General features: G+C 42.3%; 1 protein-coding gene across 1 annotated transcript; it reads left to right on the top strand.

The window, feature by feature from the left end:
- The first annotated feature begins 607 nt into the window (after positions 1 to 607).
- LOC140847360 (uncharacterized) lies at positions 608 to 2,762 on the top strand. The gene is made up of 2 exons (XM_073227522.1): positions 608 to 1,609; positions 2,359 to 2,762. The coding sequence occupies exon 1, from the start codon at positions 608 to 610 to the stop codon at positions 1,535 to 1,537; it is 930 nt and encodes a 309-aa protein (XP_073083623.1). The 3' UTR covers positions 1,538 to 1,609; positions 2,359 to 2,762.
- Positions 2,763 to 14,909: the final 12,147 nt, after the last annotated feature.

The following is a 14,909-nucleotide window of genomic DNA, read 5'->3' as shown; positions in this document are numbered from 1 at the left end:
ACTGGGATATCGAGCCAGTGCCAAGAAAGCCCACATCTGTCAGAGGTCAGTAGTCTACTTGGGGTACACAATATCTAATGGGGCCAGATGGCTAACACAGGCCATGAAGCAAACTGTCCTGGCTATCCCCATCCCTTCCTCACCCCAGGGAGTGAGAGAATTTCTTGGCTCAGCCGGGTTTTGCAGGCTCTGGATTCCAGGGTATGCAGAAATAGCCCGACCACTATATGAAGCAACCAAAGAAGGGCCAGGCTGGCAATGGATGCAGGAACAACAAGAGGCGTTTGACAGACTAAAAGAAGCTCTCCTCCGGGCCCCCGCCCTATCTCTGCCAGACCCAGAAAAACCCTTTATCCTGTTTGTAGATGAAAAGAAGGGAGTGGCTAAAGGAGTTCTGGCTCAGCAGCTGGGCCCATGGAAGAGACCTGTGGCTTATTTGTCCAAGCGGCTAGACCCAGTGGCCTCCGGGTGGCCACCTTGTCTGCGTATCCTAGCAGCCATCGCTCTACTGGTAAAAGAGGCAGACAAGCTGACTTTTGGCCAAAATCTGAGAATAACAGCCCCACATACCGTGGAGGGGATCCTCAAGCATCCTCCAGGAAAACAGATGACGAACGCAAGACTCACCCACTATCAAGGGCTCCTACTAGATTCTCCCCGAATCGCCTTCTCTGACCCGGTAACCCTAAATCCTGCCACCCTTCTGCCGGACCCAGATCTGACAACCCCCATCCATGACTGTAGAGATATCCTTTCCGAAATTATCCAGGTGCGAGCAGACCTGAAAGACACACCGTTACTGAACTGTGAGCTAAATTGGTATACGGATGGGAGCAGCTTTGTGCAGGAGGGGGTCAGGAGAGCAGGGGCAGCAGTAGTAACCCACGATGGGGAAGTTGTCTGGAGCACAGCTCTGCCCCCTGGCACCTCAGCACAGAAGGCGGAACTTATTGCTCTCGCTGAGGCCCTGGAAAGAGCAGAAGGAAAGCGGGCCAACATTTACACAGATAGCAGATACGCCTTTGGCACTGTCCATGTCCATGGTGCCATCTACCGAGAAAGAGGATTCCATTCTGCGGAAGGGAAGGGACTGAGGAATCTGCAAGAAGTCCAAAGACTATTAGCTGCTGTTGAAAAACCTAAAGCGGTAGCAGTTATACATGTACCGGGCCACCAATCAAAGAAGACACCCGAGGCCATCGGCAACAGCCATGCAGATGCAGAAGCTAAAAGGGCAGCCCTCTCGGACTCTCTTGTGCTTGTGGCCCTCGAAATACCCATACCTGAACTGCCCGCACTGCCGCCCAAACCTGAGTATTCCCCTCAAGATCTTGAGTGGATTAGGAAACAAGTCCCGGGGGAAGTGTTTGGAGAGGGACATTGGGGTAGGGACCAAGAGGGTAGATTGATCTTGCCAGAAGCATTAGGACAGTACCTGCTTGCTAATCTGCATAAGTCCACCCATCTAGGTGGAAAAAAAAACTGCTCAGCCTTTTCCAGTCTGCGCAGTTGGTGTTTCCCCACCAGAATGAGGTGACTTGCCAGATCATGAAAGAATGCAGTAGCTGTGCAATGCTAAGACCAGCCCCAAGAGGGCTGCACCCAGCAGGTACCCGGGAAAGGGGGAGGGCTCCAGGGAGGAATTGGGAAATAGACTTCACCGAAATAAAACCAGGGAAGTATGGATACAGGTATTTGCTAGTTATGGTAGATACTTTCTCTGGGTAGGTGGAGGCCTTTCCAAGCAAGCATGAGACTAGCCAGGTAGTAGCAAAAAGATTAATTGAAGAAATCATCCCCAGATATGGGGTCCCTGAAGCAATAGGTTCCGATAACGGCCCGGCTTTCGTTAGCAAAGTCCTGCAAGGACTAGCCCTAGCTTTGGGAGTAGATTGGAAGTTACATTGTGCTTATAACCCACAAAGCTCTGGGCAGGTAGAGAGAATGAATCGGACCTTGAAAGAGACCCTTTCTAAATTGGTATTGGAGACTGGTGGGGACTGGGTAACTCTCCTTCCCTTAGCCATCTTCCGCGCTCGGAACTCCCCCTATGTACATGGTTTAACTCCATTTGAGATAATGTATGGGGCCCCTCCACCTATAACTCGACGAGTGCAGCTTCCCGATGCAGAGGACCCGGCCCCTGACTATCTGAATGTGTTGCAAGTTCTTGCTAAAGTGCAGCAAGAAATCTGGCCCCTGATCAGAGCATATTATGAGGGCGGGAAAATTCCGAGCCCGGAACATGGCATAGTCCCAGGGGATATAGTATGGGTCAAAAGACATCAAGTGAAGACTCTCGAGCCCAGGTGGAAAGGACCTTATGTTGTATTGTTTACCACCCCCACTGCTCTCAAGGTTGATGGTATCGCTCCCTGGGTACACCACACCCACGTTCGGAAGGTCCTGCCTCATAAAGACCCAGGGGCCTGTAAGGAAAAGTGGAAGGTGCAGCAGCATCCTGCCAATCCCTTAAAACTACACCTAAGCCGAAGATGAAAGGAGCCACATCTCGTCGAGGCAATGGGACCGGCTCCTAGAAGTTGTCCATCCAGGAAGCCTATCGGCCAGAGGACCTTTCGGTACCTCATCAGTTCCGGGTGAGAGACCCTGTTTACATGAGATGACACAGAACGGGGACCCCCGCCGGGCCCGGATTGGTGGGTAACTCAGACTAATAACCCCCTCAAGCTTCGCTTGTATAAAAAGAACCATGCTATTGGTGATTCTGATGCTCCTGCTACCTCCAACCCACCAGAACCCTAACCCCCATCCCCTATCAGCTCACCTGGGAAATAGAGAACTGGGAAACTCATGAAATATACAACCGCACTTCCCACATGACTCCCTTAGGCACGTGGTTCCCTAACCTGTACTTTAACCTAGATAGAGTAGCAGACTTAGAAAAGAGAGGCGGAAAAGGCAAGAGTCAGCATTCAGGCCTCCCTCTTCCCTGTGCCCCTCAGTTCTGTCCTGTTGGAATGGGAGGAGGAGACTGGTGAGAAAAGCAGCGCAGAGTCTCTGTGAGTCGAAATGGGTTTTATGCGTGCCCAGGGTTTCGAACAGGGCCAGCGAAGCAGCAGTGTAGAGGGGCTGAGGCCCGATACTGTGCACGCTGGAGTTGTGTTACCACCAATGACGGAGAGTGGAAGTGGCAAGTAACTCCCCAGCTCATCACTCTCTCATTTGTTAAACCGTGCACCCGAACTAGGTACAGCCCAGACTGTAATCTGCTCAAGCTCCAGTTCACAGAACAAGGAAAAAAAAACACCCAATGGCAGACAGGGTTAACCTGGGGCCTATATCTTTATCAGACCCCTCCCTTTGGAACCCTTATCCGAGTCAAATTAAAAGTTGAGCCAATAGTCAAGAAAGCCTTAGGTCCCAACCCGGTCATAAATCCTCAGAAACCTTCAATCCAATACAAGGGCCTGAGTAAAAAGGATGAAAAAATGCTGACCAGAACGCTTGCTCCAGAGCCCACGAGAGGACTGAGTCCATCGACCTCTGGGTTATGGGCCCAGCACACCCCCTCCGGGTTAGATAATCCCATGTGGGAAATGGTGCAGGCAGTTGTAGAGACTCTTAACCACACCACTTCCTCCCTCACCGATCCCTGTTGGCTATGCTACCCAGGTTCACCCCCCTTCTATGAGGCAATCGGGATAAATGGCTCCTACACTATCAACAACTCCCATCCCACTTACTGGGATGGGAGACCGTGGGGACTTACAATCGCTCAAGTCTCAGTCGTTGGTACGTGTGTAGGCACAGTCCCGACGACCCAGAGCCAGTTATGCTCCTCCTATAATAACACTACGTGGGAGCAGGGAAAGTGGATTATACCCTCCTCGGGCTGGTGGCTCTGCTCAAAGACAGGCCTCACTCCGGCCCTATCCACCTCTGTGTTCAATGCTAACAGTGAGTTTTGTGTGCTGGTGGCCCTTCTACCTCGCCTAATGTATCATTCTCATGAATCTCTCCTTTCTTATTGGGAAGAAAGGCTGAGCCCCCACTGGAGCAAGAGGGAGGTTGTTACCGCCCTGACCATTGGAACCCTCTTCACCCTAGGGATGGCAGGGGCAAGCACGGGGGTTGCAGCCCTTGTAACTCGAGAAAAGGGGCTCACAGCCCTGAGGCTGGCAAACGACAGAGACCTAGAACAACTCCGACAGACAATATCAGACCTAGAGCAATCCCTCACCTCCTTGTCCGAGGTGGTCCTACAGAACCGAAGAGGCCTGGACCTCTTGTTCTTAAAGGAAGGTGAGTTATGCGCAGCCTTAAGAGAAGAGTGCTGTTTCTATGTAGACAAAACAGGTGCAGTCAGAGATTCCTTGGCCAAACTGAAAAAAGATTTAGAGAAGAGGCGTAAAGAATATGAAAGTAGCGAAGGCTGGTTTGAGTCTTAGTTCAAATACAAGCCTTGGTTTGCTACCCTTCTCTCGGCCGTTGCGGGGCCGCTCGTCATCCTACTGTTGCTGTTTACGATTGGCCCGTGCATAATTAACAGGCTTGTTAAGTTTGTGCAGGAAAGAATTGACACTGTCCAACTCTTAGTCCTTCGTCAAAGGTATCAGGACCCAGATGCCGCTGTGGAAGATTCCACAGTCTAATCAAGAAAAGGGGGGAAATGTAAAGGAGTGCAGAGAGCATTAAGAGTCAGGAAAAAGAACTAATAAAACTTAGCTAAACCTTAACAGCAGATCATTCCAGAATAGTAAGAGATTCAATGTCTAAACTTAGAGAGAGACCAGATCAAAGGAAGAGAGAGAGCGAGAGGCCAGCCAAGGGCTATTTGAATCCTAGTTTACTAAATCCCCATGGTTTACAACCCTGATATCCACCCTGGCAGGGCCCTTGCTTATTTTTATACTGCTTCTCACTTTAGGTCCCTGTATCTTAAACCGGCTAATAGCCTTTGTTAGGGAAAGAGTGAGTGCTGTTCAGGTGCTAATGCTGAGACGGCAGTATCATTCACTCACACAGCAGGAAGAAACAAACATTCCATGATTGGAATGGTCAAAGGAAAGTGGGGAAATGTAGAATCTAAGCAAACAAACAAACAAACAAACAAACAAACAAACCCTGGGCCTGGGTAAGGCCTTGAAAAAACAAGTTAATCATGAGCACCGGGTGGTGGGCAGCTGTGACCCTTGGTCAGCTAACCTTGGTCAGTTAATCTTACATACCAAGCTTATCGTGCAGAACCTCCCTAACCATTGAGGAGTAGTCTTACCCTGCCCTTGCTTAACCCCAGGATATATGTCTTGCAAGAATAATGTATAGTTATAGAAAATTGCTATGAGTTAAGTGCTTTGAAAGTGCTATATAAACCCTTGGCTCTGAGTGCTCGGGGTCCTTGTTGAGACCCGCTGCATCGGGCTGACTTGGACCTCAGCTAGCTAGCTGAATAAAGACTTTGCTTGAATTTACATCTCTATGCCTGTGTAGTTTGTTCTCTGGGGAAGCTTTGGAAGCCTGGACCCTAACAGTTCAGTATACATTTCTAAATACCATAGACATTTTTATTACACATATTATTCAGCCATAAAAAGGAAATCTTGCTATTTGAAACAACATGGATGGACCTGGAGCATAAACCTATTTATACAAAGTGAAATAAATTAAACAGGGAAAGACAAACATGGCATGACGTCATTTATATGTGTAATCTAAAAAAGCTAAATTCACAGAAGCAGAGAGTAGAACAGTGGTTCCTAGGGGCCCAGAGGTGGATGGGGTGGGAAAATGGGGATATGCTGGTCAAGGGTTACAAGCCTTTAGTTATAAAATGAGCATGTTCTGGGGATCTAATGAATGGCATAGTGACTATAGTTAATGATGTTGTGTAACATACTTGAAATTGTTAAGAAAGTAGATCTTAAGCATTCTCACCACACACAAAGGTAAGTATGTGAGGTGACTGATGTGTTAATTACCCTGATTGTGATAATCATTTTACAAAGCTTTTGTATATCAAATCATCACATTGTACATGTTAAATACATACTATTTTATGTCAATTATAAATACATAAATAAAATTCACATAGATTATAATACTCTTGTAATATCTGACTATTAAAAAAAGATGTTTTAATCCAGTCAACAAACAAAGGTGTGATTGGCTACTTGAGTTCCAAAATGAATTTTTAATTTTAAAAAATTCCCTTTACATAGTGTTATATGTCAAATACATTCAGTTAAAAAAGAAAAGAATTAAAATGCCCTAAATGTTACATCTATAAGAATTCAAATTTTCTTACCTTGGGGTTGAATACAGATGCCTATGCCTAGAGTACCATGGAATAGCAATACCAGAGTAAACCTTCAAAAGGTCATCTAGTCCAGCCCCCAAGTCTTTTTGAAAAAACTGAATTAAATCTTATCAGCAAATAGAATATCTGACTACATTAAAAGTTATCTCAAGAGATGAATCTACAGTCTCCTTTGGTATGTTGCTTTGAATGTATTTGCCTTTTCTGCAAATGGATCTTTATCATGCCTTCTTCATAAATTTGCAATATGAACAGTTTCAAACGTACAAAAATGTAAAGGGGATAATATAATAAACTCCATGTAGATTTATTACCCAAAGCAACAAGTAACAAAATGCTGCAACCCTCACTTTAGCTATCGATTTTTTCATTTCTGAAGTATTTTAAAACAAATCTCAAAATGTCTTTTAACCCCTACGGACTTCAATATGCATCTCTAAGTAGTATAGACACTTTTATTACACATCCTCAATCACATCAACACACCAAACACCAAAAATTAACAACTCCTTGGTATTATCTAAAACCTAGCATATATTCACATTTCCAAGATTTCCTCAAATTTTAATTTTATAATTATTTTAATTGAACTGCATTTATTTTTAAACTACTGTTGAATGTTCACTGTTTGAATCTGCCTTTGTATTCCAAGATGGCTTACCATCCCACTCACAGCAAGGCTAGGCTTTCAACTGTTTTTCCCAACTGCAGAGAAAAGTGTCCCTAAACCTTCCAATGTGAATCATTTTATATCTGTTAAAGAAGTTGAATTTGTCATTAAAAACCTTCCTATAAAGAAAACACCACTCTCAAATGGCTTCATTGGTGAATTCTGTCAAACACTTAAGGAAGAAATAATGTCAATTGTACCCAAACTCTTGAAAAAAAATTACCATCTCATTGTAAGAGGCCAGTATTCCTCTGGTCCCAAAGCTGAGCAACGATATTATAAGAGGCAAACCAAAGACCAACATACCTCATGAAATAGATGCAAAATTCTAAACAAAAATTTAGAAACTAGAATTCAACAATATAAAAAGTTGATACAGCATGACCAAACAGAATTTATCCAAGGAATGAAAGATTAATGTAATATTTTAAAAACCAATCAATGTAATTCACCATATTAACAAAAATACTTTTAAGTAATATGATTATTTCAATAGAACAGAAAAAGCATTTGATAAAATGTAACATCTATTTCTGATAAAAAAATTTCATGATACTAAGAAGAGAAGGAAATTTGCTCACTCTGATAAAGACTGTTTATTTTAAAAACAGTTAATGTTATAATTTATAGTGAAAAACTGAATGATCTCTCCCTTAAGTCAGGATCAAGACAAGAATTTCCACTTTCATGATTTCTATTCAACATTATACTGTAGGTCCTGGTCAGTACAATAAGGCAAGAAAAAGCCGTAAAAAACATCTAAATTGGAAAGAAATAAGTAAAACTGTCTTTGTTTAAGGATGACCTGATTGCCTGTGTAGAACAATCCTATGTAATCTACATAAAAGCTACTACAATGAATAAGTGAATTTAGTAAGGTTGAAGGATACAATATTAATATACAAAAATCAAATGCATAGCTATATACTATCAATAAACAATCATAAAATGAAAATTTTTTAAAATACCATTTTCGAGAGCATCCAAAATATGAAATACTCATGGATAAATGTGACAGAATATGTACAAGATTTGCATGCTGAAAACTACAAAACAGTGATGAAAGAGAGGGCAGAGCCAAGATGACAGCGTGAGTAGAGCAGCAGAAATCTCCTCCCAAAACCACCCACATATATCTATGAAAATATAACAAAGATAACTCTTCCTAAAATAGGGACCAGAGGACACAGGACAACATCCAGACCACATCCACACTCGCGAGAACCCAGCACCTCGCGAAAGGGGTAAGATACAAGCCTTGGCCAGGCCAGACACGAGCGCCCCTCCCCCCAGCTCCCAGTGGGAGGAGAGGAGTCAGCAGGGAGGGAGAAGGAGCCCAGGACTGCTGAACACCCAGCCCCAGGATTCCGGACAAGAGCACAGACACAGTGCATGCGTGGAGTCCTGGATACTGGGGAAACAGGGAGGCAGGACCGGTGAGCAGGTGCCTGAGGCCAACACCAGAGAACAAAGAAACAGGAGCAGCCATTGTTTTTCTTTTTGTTTTTTTTTTTTGCGAGTGCTTTTTGGAAGTCTTAAAGGGACAGGGACCCCAATATTAGGGAAACAGGGAAGCAAGACCGGTGAGCGGGTGCCTGAGACTGGCACCTGAGGACAAAGAAAATCGTGCTTTTTTCTTTTTTTAAAAATTATTTATTTAATTTTTTTGTTGTTGCTGTTGCTGTTGTTGTTTTGGTTTGGAGAGTGCTTTTTGGAAGTCTTAAAGGGGCAGGGCAGGACACTTAGTCCAGAGGCAAGGAATCTTGGGTTCTCTGGGCACTCTAACCCCCTGGGCAGCAGGGAGCACAGAGGCCCCATACGGAGATAAATAGCCTCCCGGCCGCTCCCCCTCCAACGGGGCTCCACCATTTTGGAGAGGCAGCCTGAGCCAGGCCATGCCCACAGCAACAGTGGAGATAAACTCCATAGCAGCCGGGCAGGAAGCAGAAGCCCTGTCTGCACACAGCTGCCCAGCACAAGCCACTAGAGGTCGTTCTTCTCCCAGGAGAGGAAGGCCACAATCCAACAAGTAGGAAAGCTCTTCCAGCTGTCACTCTTTCCAGCTCTGCAAACTATCTCTATCAACATGAAAAGGCAAAACTACAGGCAGACAAAGATCACAGAGTCAACACCTGAGGATACAGACCTAACCAGTCTTCCTGAAAAAGAATTAAAAATAAAAATCATAAACATGCTGACAGAGATGCAGATAAATATGCAAGAGCTAAGGGATGAAGTCCAGAGGGAGATCACAGATGCCAGGAAGGAAATTACAGAAGTGAAACAATCCCAGGAAGGATTTATAAGCAGAATGGATAAGATGCAAGAAGCCATTGAAGGAATAGAAACCAGAGAACAGGAACGTATAGAAGCTGACATAGAGAGAGATAAAAGGATCTCCAGAAATGAAACAATACTAAGAGAACTATGGGACCAATCCAAAAGGAACAATATCCGTATTATAGGGGTACCAGAAGAAGAAGAGAGAGGAAAAGGGATAGAAAGTGTCTTTGAAGAAATAATTGCTGAAAACATCCCCAAACTGTGGGGAGGAAATAATCGAACAGACCACGGAAAAACACAGAACCCCCAACAGAAAGGATCCAAGGAGGACAACACCAAGACACATAATAATTAAAATGGCAAGGATCAAGGACAAGGAAAGAGTTTTAAAGGCAGCTAGAGAGAAAAAGGTCACCTACAAAGGAAAACCCATCAGCCTAACATCAGACTTCTCGACAGAAACCCTACAGGCCAGAAGAGAATGGCATGATATATTTAACACAGTGAAACAGAAGGGCCTTGAACCAAGGATACTGTATCCAGCACGACTATCATTTAAATATGATGGCGGGATTAAACAACTCCCAGAAAAGCAAAAGCTGAGGGAATTTGCTTCCCACAAACCACCTCTACAGGGCATCTTACAGGGACTGCTCTAGATGGGAGCACTCCTAAAAAGAGCACAGAACAAAACACACAACATATGAAGAATGGAGGAGGAGGAATAAGAAGGGAGAGAAGAAAAGAATCTCCAGACAGTGTATATAACAGCTCAATAAGCAAGCTAAGTTAGGCAATAAGATACTAAAGAGGGTAACCCTGAACCTTTGTCAACCACGAATTTAAAGCCTGCAATGGCAATAAGTACATATCTTTCAATAGTCACCCTAAATGTAAATGGACTGAATGCACCAATCAAAAGACATAGAGTAATAGAATGGATAAAAAAGCAAGACCCATCTATATGCTGCTTACAAGAGACTCACCTCAAACTCAAAGACATGCACAGACTAAAAGTCAAGGGATGGAAAAACATATTTCAGGCAAACAACAGTGAGAAGAAAGCAGGGGTTGCAGTACTAATATCAGGCAAAATAGACTTCAAAACAAAGAAAGTAACAAGAGATAAAGAAGGACACTACATAATGATAAAGGGCTCAGTCCAACAAGAGGATATAATCATTCTAAATATATATGCACCCAACACAGGAGCAGCAGCATATGTGAAACAAATACTAACAGAACTAAAGTGGGAAATAGACTGCAATGCATTCATTTTAGGAGACTTCAACACACCACTCACCCCAAAGGATAGATCCACTGGGCAGAAAATAAGTAAGGACACACAGGCACTGAACAACACACTAGAACAGATGGACCTAAGAGACATCTATAGAACTCTACATCCAAAAGCAACAGGATATACATTCTTCTCAAGTGCACATGGAACATTCTCCAGAATAGACCACATACTAGCTCACAAAAAGAGCCTCAGTAAATTCCAAAATATTGAAATTTTACCAACCAACTTTTCAGACCACAAAGGTATAAAACTAGAAATAAATTGTAGAGAAAGCAAAAAGACTCACAAACACATGGAGGGTTAACAACATGCTAAATAATCAATGGATCAACAAACAAATCAAAATAGAGATCAAGGAATATATAGAAACAAATGACAACAACAACACAAAGCCTGAACTTCTGTGGGACGCAGCGAAAGCAGTCTTAAGAGGAAAGTATATAGCAATCCAGGCACACTTGAGGAAGGAAGAACAATCCCAAATGAATAGTCTAACATCACAATTATCGAAACTGGAAAAAGAAAAACAAAGGAGGCCTAAAGTCAGCAGAAGGAGGGACATAATAAAGATCAGAGAAGAAATAAACAAAATTGAGAAGAATAAAACAATAGAAAAATGAACGAAACTAAGAGTTGCTTCTTTGAGAAAATAAACAAAATAGATAAGCCTCTAGCCAAACTTATTAAGAGAAAAAGAGAATCAACACAAATCAACAGAATCAGAAATGAGAACGGAAAAATCATGACAGGCTCTACAGAAATACAAAGAATTATTAAAGACTACTATGAAAACCTATATGCCAACAAGCTGGAAAACCTAGAAGAAATGGACAACTTCCTAAAAAAATACAACCTCCCAAGACTGACCAAGGAAGAAACACAAAAGTTAAACAAACCAATTACAAGCAAAGAAATTGAAACGGTAACCAAAAAACTACCCAAGAACAAAACACTGGGGCCGGACGGATTTACCTCGGAATTTTATCAGACACACAGAGAAGACATAATACCCATTCTCCTTAAAGTGTTCCAAAAAATAGAAGAGGATGAAATACTCCCAAACTCAATCTATGAAGCCAACATCACCCTAATACCAAAACCAGGCAAAGACCCCACCAAAAAAGAAAATTACAGACCAATATCCCTGATGAATGTAGATGCAAAAATACTCAATAAAATATTAGCAAACAGAATTCAACAGCATATCAAAAGGATCATACACCATGACCAAGTGGGATTCATCCCAGGAATGCAAGGATGGTAAAACATTCAAAAATCCATCAACATCATCCACCACATCAACAAAAAGAAAGACAAAAATCACATGATCATCTCCATAGATGCTGAAAAAGCATTCAACAAAATTCAACATCCATTCATGATAAAAACTTTCAGCAAAATGGGAATAGAGGGCAAGTACCTCAACATAATAAAGGCCATATATGATACACCCACAGCCGACATTATACTGAACAGCGAAAAGCTGAAAGCATTTCCACTGAGATCGGGTACTAGACTGGGATGCCCACTCTCCCCACTCTTATTTAACATAGTACTAGAGGTCCTAGCCACGGCAATCAGACAAAACAAAGAAATACAAGGAATCCAGATTGGTAAAGAAGAAGTTAAAGTGTCTCTATTTGCAGATGATATGATATTGTATGTAAAAAACCCTAAAGACTCCACTCCAAAACTACTAGAACTGATATCGGAATACAGCAAAGTTGCAGGATACAAAATTAACACACAGAAATCTGTAGCTTTTCTATACACTAACAATGAGCCAATAGAAAGGGAAATCAGGAAAACAATTCCATTCACCATTGCATCAAAAAGAATAAAATACCTAGGAATAAACCTAACCAAAGAAGTGAAAGGCCTATACCCTGAAAACTACAAGTCACTCTTAAGAGAAATTAAAGGTGACACTAACAAATGGAAACTCATCCCATGCTCATGGCTAGGAAGAATTAATATCATCAAAATGGCCATCCTGCCCAAAGCAATATACAGATTTGATGCAATCCCTATCAAATTACCAGCAACATTCTTCAATGAACTGTAATAAATAATTCAAAAATTTATATGGAAACACCAAAAACCCCGAATAGCCAAAGCAATCCTGAGAAAGAAGAATAAAGTAGGGGGGATCTCACTCCCCAACTTCAAGCTCTACTACAAAGCCATAGTAATCAAGACAATTTGGTACTGGCACAAGAACAGAGCCACAGACCAGTGGAACAGATTAGAGACTCCAGAAATTAACCCAAACATATATGGTCAATTAATATTTGATAAAGGAGCCATGGACATACAATGGTGAAATGACAGTCTCTTCAACAGATGGTGCTGGCAAAACTGGACAGCTACATGTAGGAGAATGAAACTGGACCATTGTCTAACCCCATACAAGAATGTAAATTCAAAATGGATCAAAGACCTGAATGTAAGTCATGAAACCATAAAACTCTTAGAAAAAAACATAGGCAAAAACCTCTTAGACATAAACATGAGTGACCTCTTCTTGAACATATCTCCCCGGGCAAGGAAAACAACAGCAAAAATGAACAAGTGGGACTATATTAAGCTGAAAAGCTTCTGTACAGCAAAAGACACCATCAATAGAACAAAAAGGAACCCTACAGTATGGGAGAATATATTTGAAAATGACAGATCCAATAAAGGCTTGACGTCCAGAATATATAAAGAGCTCATACACCTCAACAAACAAAAAACAAATAACCCAATTAAAAATGGGCAGAGGAACTGAACAGACAGTTCTCTAAAAAAGAAATACAGATGGCCAACAGACACATGAAAAGATGCTCCACATCACTAATTATCAGAGAAATGCAAATTAAAACTACAATGAGGTATCACCTCACACCAGTAAGGATAGTTGCCATCCAAAAGACAAACAACAACAAATGTTGGCGAGGCTGTGGAGAAAGGGGAACCCTCCTACACTGCTGGTGGGAATGTAAATTAGTTCAACCATTGTGGAAAGCAGTATGGAGGTACATCAAATGCTCAAAACAGATTTACCATTTGACCCAGGAATTCCACTCCTAGGAATTTACGCTAAGAATGCAGCGATCAAATTTGAGAAAGACAGATGCACCCCTATGTTTATCGCAGCACTATTTATAATAGCCAAGAATTGGAAGCAACCTAAATGTCCATCGATAGATGAATGGATAAAGGAGATGTGGTACATATGCACAGTGGAATACTACTCAGCCATAAGAAAAGGGCAAATCCTACAATTTGCAACAACATGGATGGAGCTGGAGGGTATTATGCTCAGCAAAATAATCCAAGTGGAGAAAGAGAAATACCAAATGATTTCACTCATCTGTGGAGTATAAGAACAAAGGAAAAACTGAAGGAACAAAACAGCAGCAGAATCACAGAACTCAAGAATGGACTAACAGGTACCAAAGGGAAAGGGACTGGGGAGGATGGGTGGGTAGGGAGCGATAAGGGGGGGGAGAAGAAGGGGGGTATTAAGATTAGCATGCATGGGGGGGTGGGAGAAAGGGGAGGGCTGTACAACACAGAGAAGACAAGTAGTGATTCTACATCATTTTGCTATGCTGATGGACAGTGACTGTAAAGGGGTTTATAGGGCGGACCTGGTATAGGGGAGAGCCTAGTAAACATAATATTCGTCATGTAAGTGTAGATTAATGATTACAAAAAAAAAAAGCTGTTCCTGTGTGGTGACCTCCAATGAGTTCTACACAAAGGTATAAAGGGCATACCAATGAAGGCAAAGGGTCTGTTTGTGTTTATACAGAGGATCAGAGCCTAATTTGGCTACCCAGAAAATGAACTAAGATATTATATGAAGAAGAACTTCCAACATCAGCACTCTCTGGAAGAGTCATACCAGAGGATGATCATCAAAAAACCTCAACAGAGATCCAGGCGATGCTGCAGTTGTAGCTGCATCCATCCCACCGGTTCCTGTACTTGCCATTGGAATGAAGAAGGAGATATCTAAGCTGACCTGTGCTTTCATTAAAGCAACAAATTTGACTGGATCTATACTGTTGGAACTCAACCAAGAATTAGGAGAAGTGCAAGTTGTAGCGCTCCAAAAGCTTACGACTACAGACTATCTACTGTTAAAAGAACATATGTGATGTGAACAGTTCTCAGGAATGGGTTGTTTTAATTTGTCTGATTTCTCTCAGACTGTTCAAGTACAGTTGGACAATATCCATCATATCACAGACAAATTTTCACAAATGCCTAGGACGCCTAACTGGTTTTCTTGGCTTCACTGGAGATGGCTGGTAATTATAGATCTGCTTTGGTTATGTAACTGTATTCCTATTATGTTAATGTATGTGAGCAATTTAATTAGT

Source organism: Manis javanica, chromosome X, assembly GCF_040802235.1.
Source record: "Manis javanica isolate MJ-LG chromosome X, MJ_LKY, whole genome shotgun sequence".
NCBI classification, from domain to species: Eukaryota; Metazoa; Chordata; class Mammalia; order Pholidota; family Manidae; genus Manis; species Manis javanica.
This window is presented reverse-complemented; position numbering and strand designations above follow the sequence as displayed.